Below are 25623 nucleotides of genomic sequence, written 5' to 3'. Positions count from 1 at the left end.
CCCAACCCCACCAGAATGATGATTCTTGAAGTGTTATAGGGAAAAAAAATAGTCCAAAAAAAATGCAAATTACACAGAGGATTGAGAAATGTTACAGGATCAGCAGTGTTTTGCAATGGGGTGAAATGAAGACTCACAGCAGAGCTGGGGAGGTTTGTTACACATTTGCCAAGCCAGACAGGGATGTGGAGACTAAGAAAACATTCCACAGGGACCATATTTGTAACTTGGGCAAAACCAGGTTTTTTGGGGGACTGTTCTCCCTTCCCCAAGATGAGCTTATGGGATGATACAACAGTAAAAAAGGTCTAATCTAGCAAATGCAGTTATAGGGGATAGGGTGTGTGAAATCGTGTTGCTTAGCTGTGAGATAAAGTACAGTATGTGCAAGCTCCCAGTCTGTGCTGAGATACAGGTGGGGGTCTGCACAGGTGGATTCCCTTCTCCCAAGTCTAGCTGGCAAAGTATGGCAGACAATGTCTTTTGGAAAGACAGCAGGCCCCCAGGGATCAGTGCTGGGTCCAGTCTTGTTCATCATTTCATCAAGGGCATTGATGAGGGGACAGACAGGCAGGGACACCTCGCACTAGATCAGGTTGCGCACATCACCTCAGTGTTAATTTCTCCCTCCCCTCCCCCGCCCCCCCACCCCCCCTGCCCTGTATTTTCAGTTTGATGAAGATTTAGAATCACAGAATTGTCAGGGTTGGAAGGGACCTCAAGGATCATCCAGCTCCAACCCCCCTGCCATGGGCAAGGACACCTCACACCAGATCAGGTTACTCAGAGCCATATCCATCCTGGCCTTCAAAACCTCCAGGGATGAGGCTTCTACCACCTCCCTGGGCAACCTGTGCCAGTGTCTCACCACCCTCATGGGGAAGAACTTCTTCCTAATATCTAATCTAAATCTCCCTTCCCCTAGCTTGGATCCATTCCCCCTAGTCCTATCACTCCATTACACCCTAAAAAGTTCCTCGCCAGCTTTCTTGTAGCCCTCTTCAGATACTGGAAGGCCACAAGAAGGTCTCCTCAGAGCCTTCTCTTCTCCAAACTGAATTTGCTCCATGTCTTGTCCCAAACCTGGGTCCTTTACCTGGTGTGCAAAATTGAGTCAACACACAGAGCTGAGACGTTGGTTTTATTCCAGTTCTGCACACACACAAAAAGGCTGCAAGGTGGTCACAAGCAGAGCCAGCACACCTCTGAGGATCTTCAAATGACAACAAAGAGCAACTACACACTTCTGGCTGCAGCTGTAATGGTTAAACAGACTCCTCCTGCACACCCTGAAAAGGTTTGAGAGTGATCATGTGTAGTCTGTGTGGTAGGAGAGCAGCAGCAGCAGAGCAGGGGTGGAAGACTGTGAGGGGGCAAATCTGAAGAGCTGAGATGTTGGTTTCGTTCCAGTTCTGCACACACAAAAAAGGGTGCAAGGTGGTCACACACAGAGCCAGCACACCTCTGAGGATCTTAAAATGACAGCAAAAAACCACTACAGAAAAGCAGACGACTGCTTAGTCATTGCCGACTCCACTTTACATCTGAAAAGAGAATTTACCTTTCTCTTATCGCCAGACATCTGCTGTCGTCGGTTGAGGTTAGTTTCGAGCTACCAAGTCTTGATGCCCTCCCCACCCTGCAATACCCGATGTTAATCTGGGCTTTTATGTAGCCATTAGCTCTTCTCTTTCGACAAGGTGTGGGGAGGTTGTGTGAAGCCAGTAATCAGTGTTCAGATACCATCTTGCAGTGCTCCGGCAGTGAATGCGTTAAATGTTTTCATCAGACAAGGAGAAAAAAACGAACGAACGAAAACCCCAAAGCCATATGGTGGATATGCCAGAAGAAGTTTATATAAGAGAGTGAAAAACCCCTCACGTCCAAGAGGGCAGGAAAGGAGCGGCTTGGGACCTTTCGAGAAGCTTTTAATCTCAAACAGAAGGCAATTCTCAGTGCCGGAGTGGGGGGCAGAGCCCACTGCAGTGAGACCTCCCTCCCCGAAGTGCGGGGCTCTTCCACTCCTCCTTCCCGAGGTGCGGGGCTTCTCCACTCCTCCCACCCGAAGTGCGACGTGCCTTCACTTTCCCCGGGGCCGAGCCGACGCCTTGCCAGAAGCCGGAGAAGTCTCCCTGCTGCCTCCGCCGGTGCCGGAGCAGCCATGTCCCCGGGGAAGGTCTGCTGCCTGCTGCTTCTTACCCTCGGGGTGCTGGCCGTGGTGATTTCCCTCGTGGTTATCCTGACTCAGCCCAGGTGCGGTCCTGAGCGCTATCTGCACGGTGCCGTGGCTGCCGACACCGAGACCTGCTCCGCCATCGGCCGGTACGTGCAGGGACCCCGCGGGTTTCCAGGTCTTGCGTCGCGTTCGTGGGCTCGGACCGTCGTGACAGGGCTGCAGGAGCGAGCGGGGGCTCTGCCCTGTCCCTGCTGCTGGGGCTGCGTCGCCCCCCGGCTGCTCTCTCCCTCGGCAGTGGAGGGGCTGAGGGAGCAGATGGAGCCCTGCCTCTGGGGCTGGTGCTGGTTTCATTATCCGACGGCACAGAAATTGGCAGCTCTGCAAAGCTGCGGCCCCTTGGAAGGTGCGGAGATCTCTAGCATACGAATACAGGGCTGGGTTTCAGTGGGGAAGCAGGAAATTAGCTGTTTGATGGTAAGTCTGTCAGGTAAGTGGCTTAGAAATGAGTTAAGGAAGAAGCAAGAGGAGCTAGCAGCTGGGCTTCAGCAGAGGCAATGCCAGCTGAGAGAGTTGGGGTCTGGGCACCCCAGCTTTAAGGATGTGTTTCTGGATCAGAGACTGCAGCAGGTGTGTTGGCTACACTTTGTGCTGGGAAGTGAAGTACAGATTCATTTGAAACTCAGGACAGCCTCAGCACAAAGGACATCACTCGGGAGGAAAGATCTAGGCTTGAAAAGGTCTCTAAGCTGCCCAAGCTGTGACACTGCACTCCGGGTAACAGCTTCTCTTTCAAACACTTTGACACTTCAGTTATTATTTAACTGTCACTTCAAGTCCTCAAACACTTGTACACACAGAAGTGGAAGGATGGCGCTTCAGAAGCTGTGTGTGATGCTGGATGCTGCAGCACTGTCTGCTGGAGCTGTGTGCTCTGCCCTGTGGCTGTGGGAGTGAGGTAGGACATGGTGCCACGGCGCCATGCTTGCCACCTCACACCTGGCACTTGCAGACAAGTGCTGGCACAGCACTTGGGGTCAGTGGGAGCTGTGGCTGCATGCATGTCAAGAGATGGGAAGGGTTTTTATGGTAAGCCCCAGGTTAGTTCTTCAGAGGGCAGAAGTGCCTCTGAAATGAGCCAAGGGAATCCATGACTGGATTGGGTCTGCTGGGAGAGCCACAGCACTTGTTCTGCTGCAGGGGGGTTTGGAGCACAAGCCCTATGATGAGGCTGAGGTAGCTGGGGTTGCTTAGCCTGGAGAAGAGTGAGCTCAGAGGAGACCTTATTGCTGTCTACAACTACCTGAAGGGAGGTTGTAGCCAGGTGGGGGTTGGTCTCTTCTCCCAGGCAACCAGCACCAGAACAAGAGGACACAGTCTCAAGCTGTGCCAGGGGAGGCTTAGGCTGGATGTTAGGAAGAAGTTCTTCAAAGAAAGAGAGATTGACCATTGGAATGTGCTGCCCAGGGAGGTGGTGGAGTCACCATCACTGGAGGTGTTTAGGAAGAGACTGGATGGGGTGCTTGCTGCCATGGTTTAGTTGATTAGATGGTGTTGGGTGATAGGTTGGACTCGGTGATCTCAAAGGTCTTTTCCAACCTGGTCTGGTCTGGTCTGGTCTATTCTATTCTATTCCTATTCTATTGCCACTTACAACCTGAAGTGGTGTGGGATCAGCTGGAAGGTGCTGAAGTGAGAGCCACAGAAACTTGTGGTCAGGCTGACAAGTGACCTGGCTGGCTACTGCTGCTGGGCTGTCATCTGGTTTTGTCCCTTCTCTCTGCAAGCAGCTCCACCTGCTTCCCTAACCTCAGCTGTTGCCTCAGCTTGCCTTCAGTGCACTTGCTGACAAGGTCTGTGGTGTCCCTCCAGTCTGGCAGTCCACCTTAGATTTCCTGCAGACAGTTTGCCACTAATCCCCACAAAACTCTGTCCTTGCTCCAACTCCTTGCCATGCTTCCCCCCACCTTTATCCCAGCCTGGGGATACCCTTGCTGGACTTTTTTCCCCCTTTTCTGCCTTATTGTTGCCTCAGCAGCAGCTCTGGGGCTGCTTCTCTTTCTCATGTGTGCCCATCTCCCTGTGATGGTGTTTGAGCTCTTGCAGGATCTGCTTCTGATCTCCTTATCATACCAGCACCACACCACCAGCACTGCCAAGCTGCTCATCCTTGTGGGCTTTCTTCTACTCTCATCCTGCCTGCACAGCTCAGCCACATCACTCCTCTCCCATTTTTCTGCCAGAGGCACACTTGGCCTCTCTCCTTGCTTGTGGTCCAGCCTGGGGAGCTCTGAGTTTCAAGGAGAATAATTCCTTTGTCTTTTCTGTGCCCCAAGGCCATGGCTGTTACCAGATGCAGTCTTCTCAAGGAAGCTGTGTGTAGGCTCTGACAGCTCAGGATTGGAACCAGCATATTTCTGCTGTCATTGCTTAGACATCACTGCAGAAGCAACCTACCCAAGCTGGTTAATTCCTTGGTGACCAGAGAGATGTGCATCTTTGTATACAGAAAAAAAGAGGGTTTAAAAGAAGTTCAGGATCAATATGGTTGAAATAGTTAACAACCAGTTTTAGAGCATGTTTTGTTTTGTTTTGTTTCCCCCAAACCACTTGGGCAAACTGGAGTGAATTGATTGAAGTGGAGGCAGGCTACAAAGTCTTTGGCTTTGTACCTGCACACTGCAGAGCCTCCTAGCACAGTTTTTCTAGAGTAGCTTAAAACAAGTAAAATAAGGTAAAAGACAAATTTCCCTCAGTCTGAGGAGTGCTTTTAGTAGAAACATATGAAAAGGCTAAAGAGCAACCTCCAGCATGGTGGCAAAATCAGTTAGGGTTGCTGGCTTGGGTAGGGCAAAACTACACCCAAATGGAAACCACCTGTGTTAGCTGAACCTGCCTGCCCCACAGGTGAGAGCAGGAGGCATTGCAACCAGTCCTCAAAGGCACACACAGTGTTGCTTTGTCCCTGCTCTCTGCCACAGACCCTCTCTCTGCTGGGCTGCCCACCCACAGCCACCCCTTTCATCCTGCAAACCCTACCTGGGCTCCCAGGAATTCATGAATTATAGAATCAATAAGGTTGGAAGAGACCTCAAGGATCATCAAGTCCAACCTGTCACCCAACACCTCATGACTACTAAATCATGGCACCAAGTGCCACATCCAATCCCCTCTTGAACACCTCCAGGGATGGTAACTCTGCCACCTTCCTGGGCAGCACATTCCAATGGCTAACAACTCTCTCTGGGAAGAACTTTCTCCTCACCTCCAGCCTAAACTTCCCCTGGTGCAGCTTGAGACTGTGTCCTCTTGTTCTGCTGCTGGGTGCCTGGGAGAAGAGACCAACCCCCACCTAGCTACAACCTCCCTTCAGGTAGTTGTAGACATCAATAAGGTCTCCTCTGAGCCTCCTTTTCTTTAGGCTAAACAATCCCAGCTCCCTCAGCCTCTCCTCTTAGGGCTGTGCTCCAGACCCCTCCCCAGCCTTGTTGCCCTTCTCTGGACACATTCAAGTGTCTCGATGTCCTTCTTAAACTGAGGGGCCCAGAACTGGACACAGGACTCAAGGTGTGGCCTAACCAATGCAGAGTCCAGGGGCACAATGACCTCCCTGCTCCTGCTGGCCACACTGTTCCTGATGCAGGCCAGGATGCCATTGGCCTTCTTGGCCACCTGGGCACACTGCTGGTCATGTTTAGGTGGCTGTCAATCATCACCCCCAGGTCCCTCTCTGTTTGGCAGCTCTCAGCCACTCTGACCCCAGCCTGTAGCGCTGCATGAAGAGGATGTTCAGACCACCTCCAGTGCAGGATGGGCAGCAAACCAGCTGCACTGGTCTGGTGCCTGAGGACTTGGAAGCAAAAAGCAGCACCTAATCTCTGACCTACTTACACATTTTGTTCTTTAATTAAAATAAAAATCTTCTTTCCTTGTGAATAAAGAGAAAGCCTCAGCCCACATGCTCTGTGAGTTGCCTTTAGCAGCACTGGAATTGCTGGGACATTACATGATGCTGTGTTGCTTTCAGTTGCTGCTGTTGGAGGCAGAGTCCTTGTGTGCTCCTTACAGAGCTTTCAGCTGACCCTTATAGAATCCTAGAGTCATCTGGGTTGAAGAAAGTCCTTTAGGGTCATCCAGCCCAAGCATTCTTTGACTCACATCAAGTCTGGTGCTAAACCATGGCCCTTAGCACCACTTCTCTTCATCTTTTAAACATCTCCAGGGATGGAGATTATTGAGAATAACTCAAGTGAACCTCTTGAGCACAAAAAAGCAATCTTGTCTTTCAACAAGCAGGAGGCTGTGCTGGGGGAAACAACCCAAGGCCCTCATGTTTCCCTGACTGATAGTTGAGCTGTGAAGGAAGGGTCACTGAAGGAACCCTCTGGCTCTGAAATGTGTTTGAAGGAGCAGGAGGTGTGGGACGGACTCACAGCACCTCTTTGCTGCTCTTTTTCTTCCCAGCTTGGGTTTTCCAGCCCTGGAGATGGTGTTTGTGTGTTCTGGGGCTGAAATCTTGACGCAACTCTGGCTGCCTGCTGAAAGTGAGCAATCTCGGCAAGCCTCTGGAGTGGCATCATCCTTGTTGGAGGTCCTGTGGAAGCCACCAAAGCCACTGCTCTTAGCCAGCAGTGCCCAGCTCTCAGTGCTGAGGTTGGGTCTGTTCCTGCAAATGGTTGCTTTGCTGCTGGAGACTGAGGACTGAATGCAATATTGTGCAGCTCTCTGGTCTGGACAGGGGCTTTGCTCTGAAAGGAAGCTTGTCCCTAAGTGAAGTGAAACACTTAGTTGAGGAGGGCGAAGAGGCTAAAAGGAGAGCTTTCAAAGCAGGGATGTGGATTTGGTACTTAGTCCACCTCAGTAATTTGTCCTTGTGTCAAGAAGCTGTGAGGACTCAGGAGGTGATTTCTCTGGCACTGAGTGGTACCCAAACCCAGCTTCACCTCCAGCTCTGAGCCACTTCTTCCCTCCTGGCAATGGAAGAGGCTTTTTCCAGCCACACAGAAAGCTTTGTGCTCCCTACCATGTGCTGGCTGAACTCTGCCATCTGTTGTGCTGCACCCCTTTGCTCCCCAAATGGCAGAAGCAGGGAGTCAGCAGGAAAAGTGCTCATTCCCAGCACTGGGGTTCACTGCAGTGGGGCAAGCTGCCCTGCCCTGGCCCAGCATCCATCTCTGATCCCAGCTCTCCAGTGCAGCCCAGCAAAGTCCCTGCGAACTGATTTCTGAACTCAACACCTGCCTGGGGCACAAAGTGGGGGTGAGGAGGGTGAGGATGGTGAGGACTTAGCAGTCAGAAAATCCCTGTGGCCCTGGGAACATCAGTTCTAGGCAGAGAATCTGCTGCAAAAATCCTCTTCAGTGGTGGCCCAGCAGCATTTCTGATGAATGTTTCTGTCCCTAAGGATTTGCCTTCCCCTTCTGGATTTTAAGAGTTTGGCAGCTGTCCCCTCTTTACAGAAACACATGTGGCTTTTGCTCTTCATAAATCTTGAGCAGGCAGCTGTCATGCAAAGGGTGGTCTCCTCCCAGTCCCCAGCTTTCTTTGGCAGGGGGGAAAACCAAAAAGTCAGAATAAACAAATAATTTCACATTTCCAGTGCATCTGAAATGGCTTCAGGGCTCCTTCTAGCCCAGGGCAGAACAGCAGACTTGGTCTGCAGCCCCATCCTTGCTGTGTGCACTGTGTGAGCTCAGTGCCCTCATTCACCTCTCCTGGCAGGGCAAACCTCCACTTTGCTGCTGCTAGAGCAGGGCTGGATTGTAAACAGCAGTTCCAGCAGGAGGATTGTTAACATCCTCCTTTGCAGCTGCTGCTTTAAGGAAATTCCATTAATGGCCAAACCCTCCTGCTGGAACTAAGTGACAGGAAGGATACAGGACAAAGAGTGTTGTTATCAGATCTCCTCAGCTGCAACACTAAGATATCTCTAGAGAGATCTTGCAAGGCATCAGGCTTTGGTTGAGACGCCAATGGCTCTCTGGGGTGGGGGTGTGCCGTTCTCTTTGTGCCAGCTGCAGCAGAATTATGCTGCTGCACAGAGCCAGGCATGGCCAGGCATGGCTCAGGTACTTGCTGCTCTGTATGGGCTCCTGCAGGGCTGGCTCTGTAGGCTATGGCAGGAGAATGGAATGGAATGGAATGGAATAGAATAGAATAGAATAGACCAGGTTGGAAGAGACCTTTGAGATCATAGACTCCAACCTATCATCCAACACCATCTAATCAACTAAACCACAGCACCAAGCACCCCATCCAGTCTCTTCCTACACACTTGGGGTGATGGTGACTCCACCACCTCCCTGGGCAGCACATTCCAATGGCTAATCTCTCTTTCTATGAAGAACTTTCCCCTCACCTCCAGCCTAAAGCTCCCCTGGCACAGCCTGAAACTTCTCCCAGGCAACCAGCACCAGAACAAGAGGACACAGTCTCAAGCTGTGCCAGGGGAGGTTCAGGCTGGATGTTAGGAAGAAGTTCTTCATGGAAAGAGAGCTTGGCCGTTGGAATGGGCTGCCACAGATCTTGCAAGGCATCAGGCTTTGGTTGAGACGTGGTGTCGCTCCAGGGGGGCTGCCATTCTCATTGTGCCACTTGCAGCAGGGAGCAACCTAATGGCCCAGGGTGAACTCTGCCCACCTAGCTAGATGAGAAAGCCACGGTGGGCCTAGATTCCCAGGCATCACTTCCAAGGAAGTGGCAGGGCTCTGGCTGAAAGCAGGTGAGAAAGGCATCGGGAGCTGAGTGTGATACACCTACAGCCAGCTCACAGTGGGGTTTGTTGTGTTTCAGCCTCCAGAGAGAGCGGAGGGAAAGCTGTCAAGGCTGCAGAGGGCACCGAATGGCTGTGGGTCCTGGGCCCGGTGCTGAGACTGAGATCTTATTTGTCCTCCCTGAACTTGGTGGAGCCCAGGGCACAGCTTCAAACTGGAGTTTGCAGGGCTTGTATTCTCCTGGCTCTGTGGCTAACTGGGACTGTTGGATGGAGGAAGCTGGGTGAGGTCTTGCTGAGCAGGTCCCCAGTTTCCATTCTCTGGGTGTTTGGCACTACATCCGTGTTGTGAAGAAATATCCAACGGCGAGATGGGTGAGGGAAAGACTCGCAGCAATCAATATGATTGATAAGCAAGCTTCAACTTTATTGTTCCACACTTCCTTATTTATAGTCTTATACATAGTTAATTCTATTCTAATTTAACACACACTATTGGCCTCTCTCTAAAAGGGTTACATCATTGTTTGCACTACTCTGTGGAATTTCTAGCTCAGTCTAACTGCTCCTTTTCTCAGCTCCTTATCTTGTTTGCCTCCCATCTAAGGGGCAGCTTGACTTCAGCATCAGAACTTTTCCACAACTCCTACTCCATTGCTATATTAATAACAGAAAGTCCTTCAAGGCCTAATTTGCACCGATGTTCAAACCATTTCCCAACACATCCGCAGCAGTTCAAGGGTAATTAACCACACTGTCACTGCTATGAGCAAGCACTTGGGAACACCATGCAGAAAGAGGCCACCCAGGCACGCAAATACTGAATTCTGGAGTTGACCACCCGCGGCCAGCCGAGCATGCCGAGCGAGCACAGCTCCAGAGCGGGGCGTGCTGGCTTGGTGCAGAGCAGAAAGGGCTGGGAAAGAGCTCATCTTTGGGAGCAGGTAGATGGTCATCACCTGGTGACACAAGAAGGGATGAGCACCTTCTTCAGGAGCTGCTCCTCCAGGCACAGGTACGGATTTTAGATGTTAGAGCGTCTAGTCCTTTCAACTTGTAGTGTACTGATCTATAAGTGTTTCCTAGGATTAATCTGTGCTCATTTAGGCAGATACTTAATGTATAAATTATATTTGTGGTTTAAGCATAAGACTCAGCCTCTCTGTGACCGGTGTCTGGGAGTCTTTTAGCTTAATAGATACGGAAAGGTAACGGCTTCCGCTCTGCCCAGCGAGATACGGGAGCTTAAGGTTCCAGAAGGTGAAAGAGTAATTTTAAGTGATGGCTGGGATCCAAAGGTGATTCATTTGATGTGTGTAAGCGGGCTGCTGGTGGTGATTAAGGTTAGTAGCTCTGTTAGTAGCTCTGATACGGGAGAAGAAGGTATCTGAGACTTTCTTCGTTAGTAAGCGTAGACCAAAGAGAAGGAAGCATAGCTCTAATTCGACCCCAGAGGTTTCTAGTGATGAGGAGAATGGAGAATCTGTTATCACCTGTGTCCCAGCCTCTGGCAGCAGTGTCACTCCAGTGTGCCACTCTTTTACTTTCCCTTCTGGCTTTGCCTCACTTGAGCAGCATCCCAAGCAGTCGGAAACCTTCCTAGCAATCAGCAGTGCTGGCCACCGGCAGTCTGTGCACGGAAACCCCACCCCAGCCCATTTCCACTGCAAGGCAAAGGGGGTTTACAGCTCTGCTGGAGGGAAGTGTCTGTTGAACTAAGTTTCTTCAGCAGGAGCTCATGGCTGGGTGCAGCATGGGGCTGCCTTGGAACCTCTGTGTGCTCTGCTGTGGCTGTGCCTAGGCAGACACAGTTGAGGGGGATTTCCTCTACAGCTGGTGGGAGTTTATGTTTTGTTTCTTTCTTTGTGTTCCCTGTGGGGATCCAGGGAGAGGGTAGGATAAGCCCAGGCCTTACCTCATCCAGGAGCAATGAGATAAGGCCTGAATTTTGTGCTTATTGACATGTCTCAGGAGTTTGCTTCACAGGGACCTTTACATTCCTGCCTCAGTGCCCCTGGCTTGTTGACCAGCATGTGCCTTTCCATTTGGGATGGCAGACAGGGAGCCAGAAATCAGCTTTTTGGTTCCCAGCACACAGAAAGCTCTCTCCTCCCCTGAGAGCATCCTCCCCCACCTCTGGGAGCTTCTTGCTTGTCCTGCAGCGTTTGTGGGCAGCTGCAGGTCTCTCTGTCCCATCACTCTTTGCCCAGAGGAAGACCAGCCCCTCACAGGTGTGGGCCTGGTTGCTTTTTCCTGCTCTCCCTTCCCTGCCTCTAACTTTTGTTTCTCACTCCCACCAAGGCAGGTAGGTACCTTCCTGCATGCTCACTCCCCAGGGTGCTGCCAGTGGCTTTCTCCAGCTGCCAGCTGGCTGCCTTGCAGGTGCCTCAGGGACAGGTTTTCACATGGCTCCTCCATTCCATCCTTCCTGGATTTCCACATTGTCTTTTTTTTCCCCTCCCTCTCCACCACAGGGACATCCTGAGGAGTGGAGGCACAGCTGTGGACTCTGCCATCGCTGCCTTGATCTGCACCTCGGTGATGAACCCCCAGAGCTCAGGCCTGGGTGGGGGGGTCATATTCACCATCTATAATGCCAGCACAGGTATGTGCCAGCCCTGGCTTCTCCATGGTGCCCTGTCTCCCTGCAGACACCCAGCTGCTGTGCAGGAGTCACAATCCTTCCTGTTCTTGCAGTGCATTTGTATTTTTGTCTTTTCCTATGGGCTGTACATCCTCTGGTCACACACCAGGGCTTTGCTGTGTACCAGGGCTGGGAAGGAGTACAGAATGGTACTCTGGGTACAGAATGAACTGACCCTGTCTCTCCTTCCCCATCCATAGCAACCCCAAGTTACATTTCAGAGGCAGAGAGCTGGCAGTGCAGCAGGGTGTGAGTGGTGCTGCCTGCTGGGCTGTGTGGTGCAGAGGGAGGTGCCTGTGCCTGTGCTGGCCGTGGGGGTGCCACTGGCTCAGCTGAGCCCTTGGGATGGCACTTCAGGGCCCCATCCTGCCCAGTGCCTGCTGAGACAGGGAGGTGGCTCTGCATCTCCCACTGCCCTCACTGGTGTGGGCAGGAGTCCCCAGAGCAGCAGTGAAACCTCCAGAAGATGCCATCCTCACTTCAGAAATCTCAAGACAGCACTGGTCAGGGCCTGCTGGGAAGCTTGTCTGGGTTTGGCTTAAGCCCTACAGTTGTGGTCCTGCTTTCATGTGTTTAGTGTGGGGCTTGGGTGGTGGTGGTGGGGTTTTTTGTTTGTTGGTTGGTTTGCTTTTTGTTTGTTTGTTTTTAATCTATCTTGGCCCTGAGCTTATAAATCTCAATAGCCAAATCAACACTGAACACAGCAACAATATTGTTATTGAAAAGCCCTGCCAAGCCTTTCCAGGGTCACAGTTCTGGATGTGCTTGGCTGTGCCTTAGACAATAGTAGCATTTGGCAAAACACTTCTGGCTTTGTTCTTTTTGTCCCTTTTGGCAGGGCCACTTAACTTTGTCTCCCATCAACAGCCCTCCTCTGCTAGGTGAATTATGCTGCTGCACAGAGCCATGCATGGCCAGGCATGGCTCAGGTGATTGCTGCCCTGTGTGGGCTCCTGCAGGGCTGGCTCTGTAGGCTGTGGCAGAATAGCATAGAATAGCATAGAACAGAATTAATCAGGTTGGAAAACACCTCAGAGATCGTTGAGTCCAACCTATCACCCAACACCATCTAATCAACTAAACCATGACACCAAGCACCCCATCCAGTCTCTTCCTAAACACCTTCAGTGATAGTGACTCCACCACCTCCCTGGGCAGCACATCCCAATGGCCAATCTCTCTTGCTGGGAAGAACTTTCTCCTCACCAGCCTAAACCTCCCCTGGCACAGCTTGAGACTGTGTCCTCTTGTTCTGGTGCTGCTTGCCTGGGAGAAGAGACCACCCCCCACCTGGCTACAACCTCCCTTCAGGGAGTTGTGGACAGCAATAAGGTCTCCCCTGAGCCTCCTCTTCCCCAGGCTAAGCAACCCCAGCTCCCTCAGCCTCTCCTCACAGGGCTGTGCTCCAGACCCCTCCCCAGCTTTGTTGCCCTTCTCTGGACACCTTCCAGCAACTCAACATCTTTCCTAAACTGAGGGGCCCAGAACTGGGCACAGTACCCAAGTTGTGGCCTAACCAGTGCTAAGTACAGGGGCACAATGACTTCCCTGCTCCTGCTGGCCACACTGTTCCTGATGCAGGCCAGGATGCCATTGGCCTTCTTGGCCACCTGGGCACACTGCTGGCTCATGTTCAGCCTCATATCAAGAAGAGAAATCCAAGGCAGAGCAAGAGCCAAACCATGGGCTAGACCTGAAATACAAGTGCACATGGGTGGGCTCTGGGTGGGTTTCTTTTTTTGCACTCTCAAGCTCCCTGGTACATAGAGGAGAGGCTTTCAATACCACTGTTCTTCTTATGAGCTTGAGGGACACCTCAGCATCACTTGGAAAATGGCCCTCTAAGAGTTTGGTGGGTTGAAATTACACACACACCCCCAGTCTGAGAGAACTACCCCCAAAAAATAAAATTGCCAGATTAGCTCAGTGGGATGGAAGCAAATGAAGCTAAGTCTCCAAGCAAAACTACAACCTAGCAACAGGAAATGCAGGAGGCACGCCTCACACCTCTGGTATGTGCCACCTGTAGAGAAAGTGCAGGAAGCTGCCAAGCAGCATGTCCCAGCCCACATCCCTGGCCCAGGAGTCCTGGGGGAGCCCTTGACCTCCTGGAGGCTGGCCCTGGCCTCGCCTCTGCGCCTTTGTTAGCTCTCACTGTAAGTGACAGCGTGGCAGCGAACGGCTGAGTGCAGCCTGCCCCTGCCCAGGTGATTGCTGCGCTGGGATGAAGGCTGCAGGGCAGCTCAGCAGCCTGCCCCGGGCTCTGGGCTGCCTGAAGGGTGCCCTCAGGCAAGACAAAGTTGTGCATTGCCTGCTTGTCCTTTGCAGGAGCAGTGGAGGTGATCAATGCCCGTGAGACGGCCCCACGAGTGTCCCCACGTGGTCTGCTCTCCGACTGCACCGCGGCTGCCGCTCTCCACATTGGTGAGGCACAGGCTGGGCCACGTGCAGTGAGCTCGGGGCTGGGGGAGCTCAGCACCTTGCTGGCTTTATCTGAGGCTCTGTTTAATTGAGCACACTCAGAATCACAGAATCTCAGGTTGGGAGACCCTCAGGATCACCAAGTCCAACCCAGAATCCTACTCTGCAAGGTTCACCCCTAAACCATATCCCCAAGCACCACATCCAAGCCACCTTTAAACACCTCTAGGGTTGGTGACTCCACCACCTCCCTGGGCAGCACCTTCCAAAGCCTGACCACTCTCACCATGAAAAAATGCTTCCTAATGTCCAGTCTAAGTTTACCAGTGGCAGCTTGAGGCTGTCCCCTCTTGTTCTATCTGCAGACTGTGAGCAGCAGCCTCTCTACAACCTCCGTTCATGTAGTTGTAGAGAGCAATGAGGTCTCCCCTCAGCCTCCTCTTCTCCAAACTAACCATCCCCAGCTCCCTCAGTTGATATTCATCAGATTTATTCTCCAGGCCCTTCACAGCTTCCTTGCAGCTCCTCTGCACTGGCTTCAGCACCTCCACACCTCTCTTCGATTGAGGTGCCCAAAAATAGACACAGCACTTGAGGTGTGGCCTCACCAGAGCTGAGTACCAGGGAACAATCACCTCCCTGCTTCTGCTGGACACAGCATTTCTAACTCAAGCCAGGATGCCATTGGCTTTCTTGGCCACCTGGGCACTGCTGGCTCCTATTCAGCTGCTTGTCCACCAGAACGCCCAGGTCCCTTTCTGCCAGGCAGCTTTGCAGCCACACTGCCCCAAGCCTGCAATGTTGCTTGGAATCCTCCTGGACTGACTTCTGCCAGAGTAGGCAGAAGTGCTGGGCCCATCAAAGTCCTGCTCCACAGCAGCATTGGCAACCTGAGCAGTGAGGAGTGGGGAGCAGAGCATGAGGAGCAGTCACTGCCTGACTTCTCTTTGTAGGAAGCCTGCATTTCACAGCCAGCAGTTTTCCAGCAGTTCTCATAGGGGGAAAAAACCAAGTTCAAGAGCTGCTCAGGCTCTGGAAATGAAAGCAACCCATCTGGTGTGCCTGCCTGTGTCCTTACCTTGGGGAAGCAACCCAGAGCACCAGGAGCTGAGCTGCTGGGCTCCAGCTTAGCTCAGCTGCCTCTTAGCCGCCTTGCTGCCATCCTAGGAGGCTGCCCATCCATGTGCTGTCCCCACTTTGGCAGCAGGCACTCTCACTTTAGCAGCACATCTTGCTGCATTCCCTGCTGCATTTGTTCTCCTTCCCTAGCACATTTGCTTTTGAGGCATGTCCTAGTTCTTGAAGGGAAGGGGAAGAAAAGCCTGGGAAGGAACTGGGCACAGCTCTGGTTGGAAGGGACAGTTGTAGGTCTCTGCTACAACTCCTGCTCAAAGCAGGGTGGTGTCAGAGTTAGCTCATGCTGCTCAGGGCCTTGTCTTAGCATATATTTTGAGCTTCTCCAAGGATGAAGGATTTCACAGCTTCACTTGTCCTGGCATCTGACCAGGCTCCATGTGAACACTTCTGCACTCCTGTCCAGCTGCCATCTCCCTTGCAGCAAGAGCTGCCTGCTGCCTCTCCTGCTTCCACTCTGCCATCTCCCTTGCTGCAAGAGCTGCCTGCTGCCTCTCCTGCTTTCACTCTGCCATCTCCCTTGCTGCAAGAGCTGCCTGCTGCCTCTCCTGCTTTCACTCTGCCATCTCCCTTGCTGCAAGAGCTGCCTGCTGCCTCTCCTGCTTCCACTCTGCCATCTCCCTTGCAGCAAGAGCTGCCTGCTGCCTCTCCTGCTTTCACTCTGCCATCTCCCTTGCAGCAAGAGCTGCCTGCTGCCTCTCCTGCTTGCACACTGCCATCTCCCTTGCAGCAAGAGCTGCCTGCTGCCTCTCCTGCTTGCACACTGCCATCTCCCTTGCTGCAAGAGCTGCCTGCTGCCTCTCTTGCTTTCACTCTGCCATCTCCCTTGCTGCAAGAGCTGCCTGCTGCCTCTTTTGCTTTCACTCTGCCATCTCCCTTGCTGCAAGAGCTGCCTGCTGCCTCTCCTGCTTTCACTGTGCACCTCTGAGCCTGGCTCCAGCATCCCTAAACCCCTTCTGTGAGGTGCAGCAGAAAGGGTAGAAACAGCAAAGGGAAGAGAGGAAGCCAAGCCTGCTTTTGGAAGCCTCTAGGCATGCACACCTCCCTGTGAGTGCTTCCAGAGCAGGCTGATGCCTCAGCAGGTGTGAGCCTGGCTGCTGTGCTCCTCAGGTCCGCGCTGGATCGCGGTGCCCGGGGAGCTGCGTGGCTATGAGGAAGCTCACAGGCGCCACGGCCACTTGCCCTGGAGAGCCCTCTTTGAACCAACCATCCAGCTGCTCTCCCAGCCCCTCGTCATCTCTCCAGTCATGGACAAGATCATCCATCACCCAATGTTCTCTGGCCCAGGAAAAAGCCTATGGTAAGAGCCAGGGATTCATAGAATCATAGAATCAATAAGGTTGGAAAAGACCTCAAAGATCATCAAGTCCAACCTGTCACCCAACACCTCATGACAACTAAACCATGGCACCAAGTGCCACGTCCAGTCCCCTCCTGAACACCTCCAGGGATGGTGACTCCACCACCTCCCTGGGCAGCACATTCCAAAGGCTAACAACTCTCTCTGGGAAGAACTTTCTCCTCACCTCCAGCCTAAATTTGCCCTGGTGCAGCTTGAGTCTGTGTCCTCTTGTTCTGGTGCTGGGTGCCTGGGAGAAGAGACCAACCCCCACCTGGCTACAACCTCCCTTCAGGTAGTTGTAGACAGCAATGAGGTCTCCCCTGAGCCTCCTCTTCTTCAGGCTAATTCATTTGCAGTTTGAGGATGGCTGCTCCCTCAGCTTCAGAGCCTGTGCTGCCGTGGTGTGCAGGCAGCTCCTCCAGCTCTACTCAGTAGAAACTTGCTGTGGAGAGAGAGGGAACAGCAGAAGTGCTTTTTGAAAGCAAATTTCTGTCAGCACCTTTTTTTTATTATTATTATTTGTTCCTTTTTATTTTGCAATTCAGAGTGGCTTGGCAGAGCAAAACTGTCTGCTAAGCACATCTGCTGGTGAGCACCAGCTGGCTGCCTCCTCCTGTGTGGAAATCATCCCCTGGCAGCAGCTGGAGCAACCTCACTGACCTGAGCTAGTTAGGTCCCACGAAGGAGACTGTATGTGGGGAAAGAGAGCCTGGTGCTGTGGGTGGCAAGCAGCTGAGAGGTCTTCTCCAAGCAGCCTGCAGTGTAGCACTGGCTGAGGAAGTGCAGAGCACAGAGAAACCAAACCAGCTTTGGGTGGGGAGCAGAGATGGGCACTGGGACAGAATGAGCTGCAGTGTGATGGATGTTCTCCTTCCACAGCCCACTGATCTGTGAGGGGCAGAGGTTTCTGAGGCGTGGAGAGACCTTCAGGTGGCCAGCGCTGCAGCAGACCCTGCGGGCTGTGGCGGAAAACGGAGCTGCAGCGTTCTACGAGGGGCAGATAGGAAAGGCCCTGGTGGAGGACATTAGGAAGGCTGGTGAGTAACACCCAAAGTTAATAACCCTAGGCAGGACTTGCCCCAGCAAGTGCCTGACAGGGAGTCAGTAGCAGGAGAAGGCGAGCACATGCCACTTGCTTGCCACTTGGGTTGGTGGCTGGCATGGGAAGGAGCCACCTTGCCCCAGCTCTTACAGCTCAGGCTCAGGAGCAGGGCTGGGAGACACCTACTGCTGTAGCAGCCACCCCCAGTGCTCATGCACTGGGCCTCTCCAGCTCCCTTAGGCTTTGTGATGCCCTGGGATGTGGCAGTAGGTAAGGACATGCACAGAGACATTGGGGGGTGTGGTAGAAGGCATTTGGAGTTTGCACCGATGGCTCCCACGTTGCCAGCCCACAGCACCTGGCAGAAGGGAACTGATGCCACCTCCATGTCTGGTTTTCTGCTGAAGGCTCCAGTATCTCCCTGGAAGACCTTCAGGCATACAGAGCAGAGGTGTCCACAGCTCTGAACATTACCCTGAACAATCACACCACCATCTTCTCTCCTGGGCCACCCATGGGAGGTGCCGTGCTCATGTTCATCCTCAAGGTATTGGAAGGTAAATCCCTTGGGGAAAAGGGGAGGGGGCAGCAAGAGGCTTGCAGAGTGGTGCTCCAGGGCAGTAGAGAAGTAAATGGGAAGGAATGGAGCTGGTGAGCCAGAAGGGCAGCAGGGTGCCCCTGCTGGGCAGCAGGGTGAGGACCTGGCTGGTTCTTACCAGGGGATCAGCATCACCACAGCTGAAGGATGCATGACTTCCCCAAGGCTTCAAGAGGAATTAAAGTCACAGCAGAAATGATTACCTGGTTGTTTGTGTGCTCACACACTGCTAAAGCAAAGGGGAAACTCCATCAGGTGGGATGGGAGGAGGAGGATGTTTCCTTTCAACTTTGTTTTTTAAGAGCTCTTGAAAAAAAACATAATCTTGGGCCTATAACCAAAACCATTTCATGCTGCTCTGCAGCATATAAACTGCATGAAGCATCCCTGGCCACCCCTGAGGAGAAGGTGGAAGCCTTCCACCGCATTGCAGAGGCCCTGAAGTTTGGCAACATGCTGAAATCCCACATGAGTGACCCGGCCTTCTCCAAAGCCCAGGTGAGCCAGCACGGTGCCCAGGGACAGCCACAGCCACCCAGGGCCAAGGCAGCTCCTACACTGCTGCTGGGTACAGCAGGAGCAGCAAAATCCATCTCCTGCTTTTTTTTTCCCACCCTGCATTGCCACCCACTCCTTTTAGCCTCTGTGCCAAGCCCTCAGGTAGTCTTGCTGCTGCCAGCACAATGCTTCAGGCCCAGGCAATGCTCTGCCACCCTCCTGCCATGAGAGGAAAGAAAATACTTAGAGCTGCTGGTCCAGAGCAATGCTGCTGGGGTGGCCAAGGCAGAGACAGGGTTTGGCCAGCTGCCATCTGCAGGATCTCCTCAGCTGCAGGCCTGATGGATGAGGTAGCTGTGCTCATGCCAGGTACCTCAGCACTGAGCTTGTTCCATTTGCTGTGGTGAGAGTGGCCTGGGGCTCCATGATGCTAGTGCAGATGCTCAGGCTCTGGCTGCTGGGGTTGCTGTGTGCCTGAAGGAAGCTGTGTCCATGCCTTGGTGTCACACAGCTTGATGTCTGTGCCTTGGTGACACACAGCTCAGTGTCCTTGCTGTGCCTGCAGGTGAGTGTGGGCACCCTGCTGTCAGACAGGGTTGCTGAGCTTGTCAGACAACGCATAGACAGCCGTGGGGACCACCCCCTCAGGAACTACCAGCTGCTGGACTCTATCTACAACCCGGGGTACAGCAGCAGGGGCACCAGCCACATCTCCGTGCTGGCTGCAGATGGCAGCGCTGTGGCGGCCACCAGCACCATCAACTACCCGTGAGTAGTGTGCAGGGCCCCCAGGGCGAGGGGAGCACAGGGCCCCCAGGGCAAGGAGGGCGCAGGGCACCCAGGGCGAGGGAAGCACAAGGCCCCCAGGGCGAGGGGGGCGCAGGGCACCCAGGGCGAGGAGGGCATGGGGCACCCAGGGCGAGGGGGGCGCAGGGCACCGAGGGCGAGGAGGGCGCAGGGCACCCAGGGCGAGGAGGGCACAGGGCACCCACGGTGAGGAGGGTGCAGGGGCCCCAGGGCGAGGGGGGCGCAGGGGCCCCAGGGCGAGGAGGGTGCAGGGCACCCAGGGCGAGGAGGGCACGGGGCACCCAGGGCAAGGGGAGCACAGGGCACCCAGGGCGAGGAGGGCATGGGGCACCCAGGGCGAGGGGAGCTCAGGACACCCAGGGCGAGGAGGGCACAGGGCACCCAGGGCGAGGGGAGTGCAGGGCCCCCAGGGCGAGGGGAGCGCAGGGCACCCAAGGCGAGGGGAGCACAGGGCACCCAGGGCGAGGAGGGTGCAGGGCACCCAGGGCGAGGGGAGCGCAGGGCACCCAGGGCGAGGGGAGTGCAGGGCACCCAGGGCGAGGGGAGCGCAGGGCACCCAGGGCGAGGAGGGCACAGGGCACCCAGGGCGAGGGGAGCGCAGGGCACCCAGGGCGAGGGGAGCGCAGGGCACCCAGGGCGAGGAGGGCACAGGGCACCCAGGGCGAGGGGAGCGCAGGGCACCCAGGGCGAGGGGAGCGCAGGGCACCCAGGGCGAGGAGGGCACAGGGCACCCAGGGCGAGGGGAGCGCAGGGCACCCAGGGCGAGGAGGGCACAGGGCACCCAGGGCGAGGGGAGCGCAGGGCACCCAGGGCGAGGAGGGCGCAGGGCCCCCAGGGCGAGGGGAGCGCAAGGCCCCCAGGGCGAGGGGAGCGCAGGGCACCCAGGGCGAGGAGGGCGCAGAGCAGTCTGGGAAGGAAGAATAAACTGCAGCAGTACAGGTTGGGAAGTGGTCTGCTGGACTGCAGCCCCCCGGAGAAGGAGCTGGGAGTGCTGGTGGGCAGCAAGTTCTGCATGGGTCAGCAATGTGCCCTGGTGGCCAAGAAGGCCAATGGGATCCTGGGGGGCATGCAGAGGAGTGTGTCCAGCAGATCCAGGGAGGTTCTCCTCCCCCTCTACTCTGCCCTGCTGAGACCTCACCTGCAATATTGCATCCAGTTCTGAGAGGGACAGGGATCTGCTGCAGAGAGTCCAAGGGAGGGCTATGAGGATGCTGAAGGGCCTGAGCACTGCCTGGTGAGGAGAGGCTGAGAGCCCTGGGGGTGGTTAGTCTGGAGAGGAGAAGGGATTTAATCAATATCTATCAATAATCTGAGGGCTGGGGGTCAAGAGGGAGGGGTCAGGCTCTGCTCACCTGCACCCTGGGATAGCACAAGGGGCAATGGATAGAAACTCCAGCACAGGAGCTTCCACCTCAAGAGAAGGAGGAACTTCTTCACTGTGAGGGTCACAGAGCACTGGAGCAGGCTGCCCAGAGAGGCTGTGGAGTCTGCTTCTCGGGAGACTTTCCAGCCCCATCTGGATGTGTTCCTGTGCGACCTGTGCTGGGTTCTATGGTCCTGCTCTGGCAGGGGGTTGGACTTGATGATCTCTGGAGGTCCCTTCCAACCCCTAACATTGTGTGAGCTGTGCACTGAATCACCTGGGGCCATGTCTCAGTTTCCCAGGGGACCTGCGAGGGCTGCTTACCAGAAGTGCAAACCCCTTGGGTGGGTTTCACAGCCTTGGGCAGTCTCTTGCTCACCAATGCCTTTTTCACATGGCACCAAAGGTCTTTGAGCGCCAGCCCGAGGTGCCATCACAGTTCACCAGGGTGCAACAACCTGCTGAGCTCTGCTGGCTGTGGGGTGGGCAAATGCACACACACACAACCCCCCCCCGGGTTCCAGCATAGCAGCAGCAGCACCACTACCTTTTGGACCACCTTAGCTGGTGCAACTACAGGCTGGGAGGGGACAGAGGTAGCCCACAGGGTGCCATCTTCAGTTAATACCATCCACAACAGGAGAGCACTGGGCACTGAAAGGCTTCTCTCCCCTGCAGGTTTGGCTCCTTTGTGTATTCCAACCAAACTGGGATCATTTTAAATAACGAGCTGGCTGATTTCTGCATAAGCAACAGAAGCATTCAACCAGGTGAGCATCTTTGCCCTCAAAAGACAGCCCAAGGCCAGGAGCTAGATGTGCAGGCTGTGACAAGTGAGCAAGGACCATCTGTAAATTGCAGGCTTCCTTCCCTAGGTCGGCATGAGGGCAAGTTTGCTTTACACTAGGGGGGGATAAATCCCTGGAGTGTGCCTGTGCCTACCCACAGATGCTCTTAGGTGGAGACTTGGGAGCTTTGGTTTCTGGCCAGGGAAAGCAGAGCTTATTAACTGATGGGGGGAGGAGGGAAGAAGTGAAGGAAGTGCTGCTAAGAGCAGCTTGCTGACTCTTCAGGCCTCTCTGTGTGTAGCTGCCTGCACAGCTGGGACATTCTGTAGGCTGGCACTGAGTCCTATAACAAAGCTGGCTCGATGCAGACCCAGCTCTGAAGCAAGCTGCCCCTGATGTACAGCTCCCTTGGGTTTGCAAGGGGGAGGACACCACTGCTGCCAGGGCAGGCTGCTGCAAGTGCTTCCCCAGCTGTGCTGAACCAGCTGCAGCAAGTCCTGAGTCCTTGCAGGATGTCCTGCACCAGGAGGTGCTTCCAGTCAGCCTGTGCCATGAAGGTTCTGCCCGCTGTGAGCTCGGCTTGCAGCACCAGGAGGCTCATGTGCTGGGAGACTTGAGTTTCTTTAGGGGTGAGGAGCAGCAGGAAGGGTGGGATAGATGAACTTCTGTGTCTCCCCAGCCCCACTAAGAGCACCCTCTACTCTGCCCTGGTGAGTCCTCACCTGTGATATTGCATCCACCTCTGGGCTCCCCGGTTCAAGAGGGACAGGGATCTGCTGGAGAGAGTACAAGGGAGGGCTATGAGGATGGTGAAGGGATTGAGCACTGCCTGGTGAGGAGAGGCTGAGAGACCTGGGGGTGGTTAGTCTGGAGAAGGCTGAGAGGGGATCTGATCAATGTCTATCTGAGGGCTGGGGGTCAAGAGGGAGGGGCCAGGCTCTGCTCACCTGCACCCTGGGATAGGACAAGGGGCAATGGATAGAAACTCCAGCACAGGAGCTTCCACCTCAAGAGGAGGAGGAACTTCTGCACTGTGAGGGTCACAGAGCCCTGGAGCAGGCTGCCCAGAGAGGTTGTGGAGTCTCCTTCTCTGGAGACTTTCCAACCCAGTGTGGATGTGTTCCTGTGTGACCTGTGCTGGATTCTATGGCCCTGCTCTGGCAGGGGGTTGGACTCAATGATCTCTGGAGGTCTCTTCCAACCCCTAACATCCTGTGATCCTATGTGAGGAATGATGCTCCCTGCCTCTTCCTCTAGGAGAGAAGCCTCCCTCAGCCATGGTGCCTTCCATTCTCCTCTCCAAGACAGGAGACATGCTGGTGATTGGAGGAGCAGGGGGGGGCTGGATCATCAGTGCCACTGCCATGGTAAGTCCACAGCCAGTGGCAGCTCCACTCAGCAGGGGAGTACACAGGGGCCTCAGCTCAGCTCTGCTGCTCCAGGTACTGCTGTGTGGGGAAGGCAGCAGTGAAGAGGGCCTGCTGCAGACTGCATCTGTGCTCACCTCCTTGTCTCTGACACTTCTGTGGCAAGGGCAGGGGTAGCTTCAGCCCCTGCTGTAGTCCAGGCTGGCAGCACCCTGCAGGCAGACTGTGCAGCAAAGCTGGTCGGGCTTAGCACCAGGATGGAGCCTGCTCAGTGTCTGCAGCCAGTCAGGGTGGGATCTGTTCCACCACAGGCGATCATCAACAAGCTGTGGTTTGGCTATGACCTGGAACATGCCATTGCAGCTCCCATCATGCATGCTGAAGGTGACACTGTTCTCTTTGAGGAACACTTCAGTGAGGTGAGTGGCCTGGCTTGGATCTTTTTGTCATCTTCTGGGGAGGAGGAAATTGCTCCTGCAACTCACCTAAAGAATCTGTGTTTGGCTTCTAGCTTAACCTCCTTGCTTAGATCTCACTTTCTTCACCTGACCCCACAAACACACCTGGCCAAGACCTCAGGTGCCTGCCCTATTCATTCTAGTACAAGAAGGATCTGGAGGTGCTGGAATGTGTCCAGAGAAGGGCCAGGAGGGTGAGCAGAGGGCTGGAGCTGCTCTGCTATGAGGACAGACTGAGGGAGTTGGGATTGTTCAGTCTGGAGAAGAGCAGGCTCTGAGGAGACCTAATTGTGGCCTTCCAGTGTCTGAAGGGGGCTACAAGAAAGCTGGGGAGGGACTTTTTAGGGTGTCAGGGAGTGATAGAACTGGGAGAAATGGAGCAAAACTAGAAATGGATAGATTCAGGTTGGATGCTAGGAAGAAGTTCTTCCCCATGAGGGTGGTGAGACACTGGCACAGGTTGCCCAGGGAGGTGGTGGAAGCCTCATCCCTGGTGGTTTTAAGGCCAGGCTGGATGTGGCTCTGAGTAACCTGATCTGGTGTGAGGTGTCCCTGCCCATGGCAGGGGGCTTGGAGCTGAATGATCCTTGAGGTCCCTTCCAACTCTGACAATTCTGTGATTCTAGGATTGTGTTTCCTCTTCTCTCCCCTCTACAGGAGGTAAGGAGTGGCCTGCTGAGAAGAGGACATAAAGAGAAGAAACCTTATCTTGCAATGAATGTTGTGCAGGGGATTTCCAGGGAAGGGCGATGCATCTCTGCCTACTCTGATAAAAGGAAGCTGGGGAAATCAGCTGGGTATTAGCAGGAAAAGCCATCACAACTCACAGTCCCTGGGAGAGAGAGAGATTCAGAGCATGCTCTGGCTTGGCCATGCCAATGTTGCCTGTTCCCAGATGCCTCCTAGAGCACAGGCAAAACTTGGGTCTGCACCTACCTCCTGCAGGCTGCAAGTCACCTCCAGGCACCACAAGAAGAGGGCAGCCAGCCTTGGTTAGAGCTACACACTCCATTACTTACCTAAAAAGACCTTTCCTGAGCACATCAGCTATTCAGAACAAGATAACACAAAGTGGGAAAGGAAAATTGCTCCAAAGCCCACTGGGAAGACTGTGAAATGACCTAACTGCATCTTCTCTTCCTGATGGAAGGTCTCAGCTGAGAGCAGAACTGGTTTCTTTGAGGCTGTTGCCACACAAAGCTCATTGCTGGGGCCCAGTGCTGTGAAATAAGGAACTGCTTCGGTGATGAGTCTCAGAAGTTGTGTCTGTACTGTCAGGATTTGAAATTCTTAAGCTGCTGCACTCTGAGAGTGGGCTGGGAGAGGGAAGAGAGCAGAACTCCTACTCTTGGTTTTCCCACCCAAAGCAGCCATGCTTTTCCCAAAGGAGGCAGCTGAAGTCACTGCAGCACAGCACCAGTCTGCTGCCTCACTCATCTGCCTTGGGCAGGCAAAGGACCCCACAGCTCCAAGTGACTGTACCAAACCTCAGCCTTGCCTTGGATTTTGGTGATGGGCTGAGTGGAGCTGACTAGAGCCAGACATCTGTTTTCCTTCAGCAGTTGTACACTAAGTCTGCAGCCTGACCACAGCTGGAGCAGCGCTTGATGCAAAAGTGTTCCTAAGTTACCAGCTCATAACCACAAGCCCTTAATCATGCCTCTGGAAGGCAATGTGCTGAAGTCTTCTGCTTCAATCATCTCCCTCACCTCAGCTACCAGATGCTGGCTGCATTGGTTTTAGGTGGCAGAAGTAATTCACCAATGGCAGAGCTGTCACAGGGGAAGCACTTAGAATAGAACCAAGCAGGTTGGAAAAGACTTTTGAGATCATTGAGTCCATTCTATCATCCAACACCATCTGATCAACTAAACCATGGCACCAACTGCCCCATCCAGTCTCTTCCTAAACACCTCCAGTGATGGTGACTCCACCACCTCCCTGGGCAGCACATTCCAATGGCCAATCTCTCTTGCTGGGAAGAACTTCCTAACATCCAGCCTAAACCTCCCCTGGTGCAGCTTGAGACTGTGTCCTCTTGTTCTGGTGCTGCTTGCCTGGGAGAAGAGACCAACCCCCACCTGGCTACAATCTCCCTTCAGGTAGTTGGAGACAGCAATGAGGTCTCCCCTGAGCCTCCTCTTCTCCAGGCTAAGCAACCCCAGCTCCCTCAGCCTCTCCTCACAGGGCTGTGCTCCAAACCCATCCCCAGCTTTGTTGCCCTTCTCTGGACACCTTCCAGCAACTGAAGCACTTAGAGGCACCAGGCATCATCT

The 25623-nt window shown here is 54.1% G+C and overlaps 1 protein-coding gene across 1 annotated transcript; it reads left to right on the top strand.

Moving 5' to 3' along the window:
• Positions 1-2079: 2079 nt before the first annotated feature.
• GGT5 (gamma-glutamyltransferase 5) lies at positions 2080-24685 on the top strand. Its single transcript, XM_009910951.2, has 12 exons — positions 2080-2322; positions 11360-11490; positions 13858-13953; positions 16195-16384; positions 17306-17463; positions 17876-18025; positions 18431-18564; positions 19130-19332; positions 21413-21504; positions 22780-22889; positions 23201-23308; positions 24005-24685. The coding sequence occupies exons 1-12, from the start codon at positions 2162-2164 to the stop codon at positions 24149-24151; spliced, it is 1680 nt and encodes a 559-aa protein (XP_009909253.2). The 5' UTR covers positions 2080-2161; the 3' UTR covers positions 24152-24685.
• The last annotated feature ends 938 nt before the right edge of the window (positions 24686-25623 follow it).

Source organism: Dryobates pubescens, chromosome 25, assembly GCF_014839835.1.
Source record: "Dryobates pubescens isolate bDryPub1 chromosome 25, bDryPub1.pri, whole genome shotgun sequence".
In the NCBI taxonomy this organism is placed as follows: Eukaryota; Metazoa; Chordata; class Aves; order Piciformes; family Picidae; genus Dryobates; species Dryobates pubescens.
The sequence above is the reverse complement of the archived record's forward strand: the minus strand, read 5'-3'. Positions and strand labels throughout refer to the sequence as shown.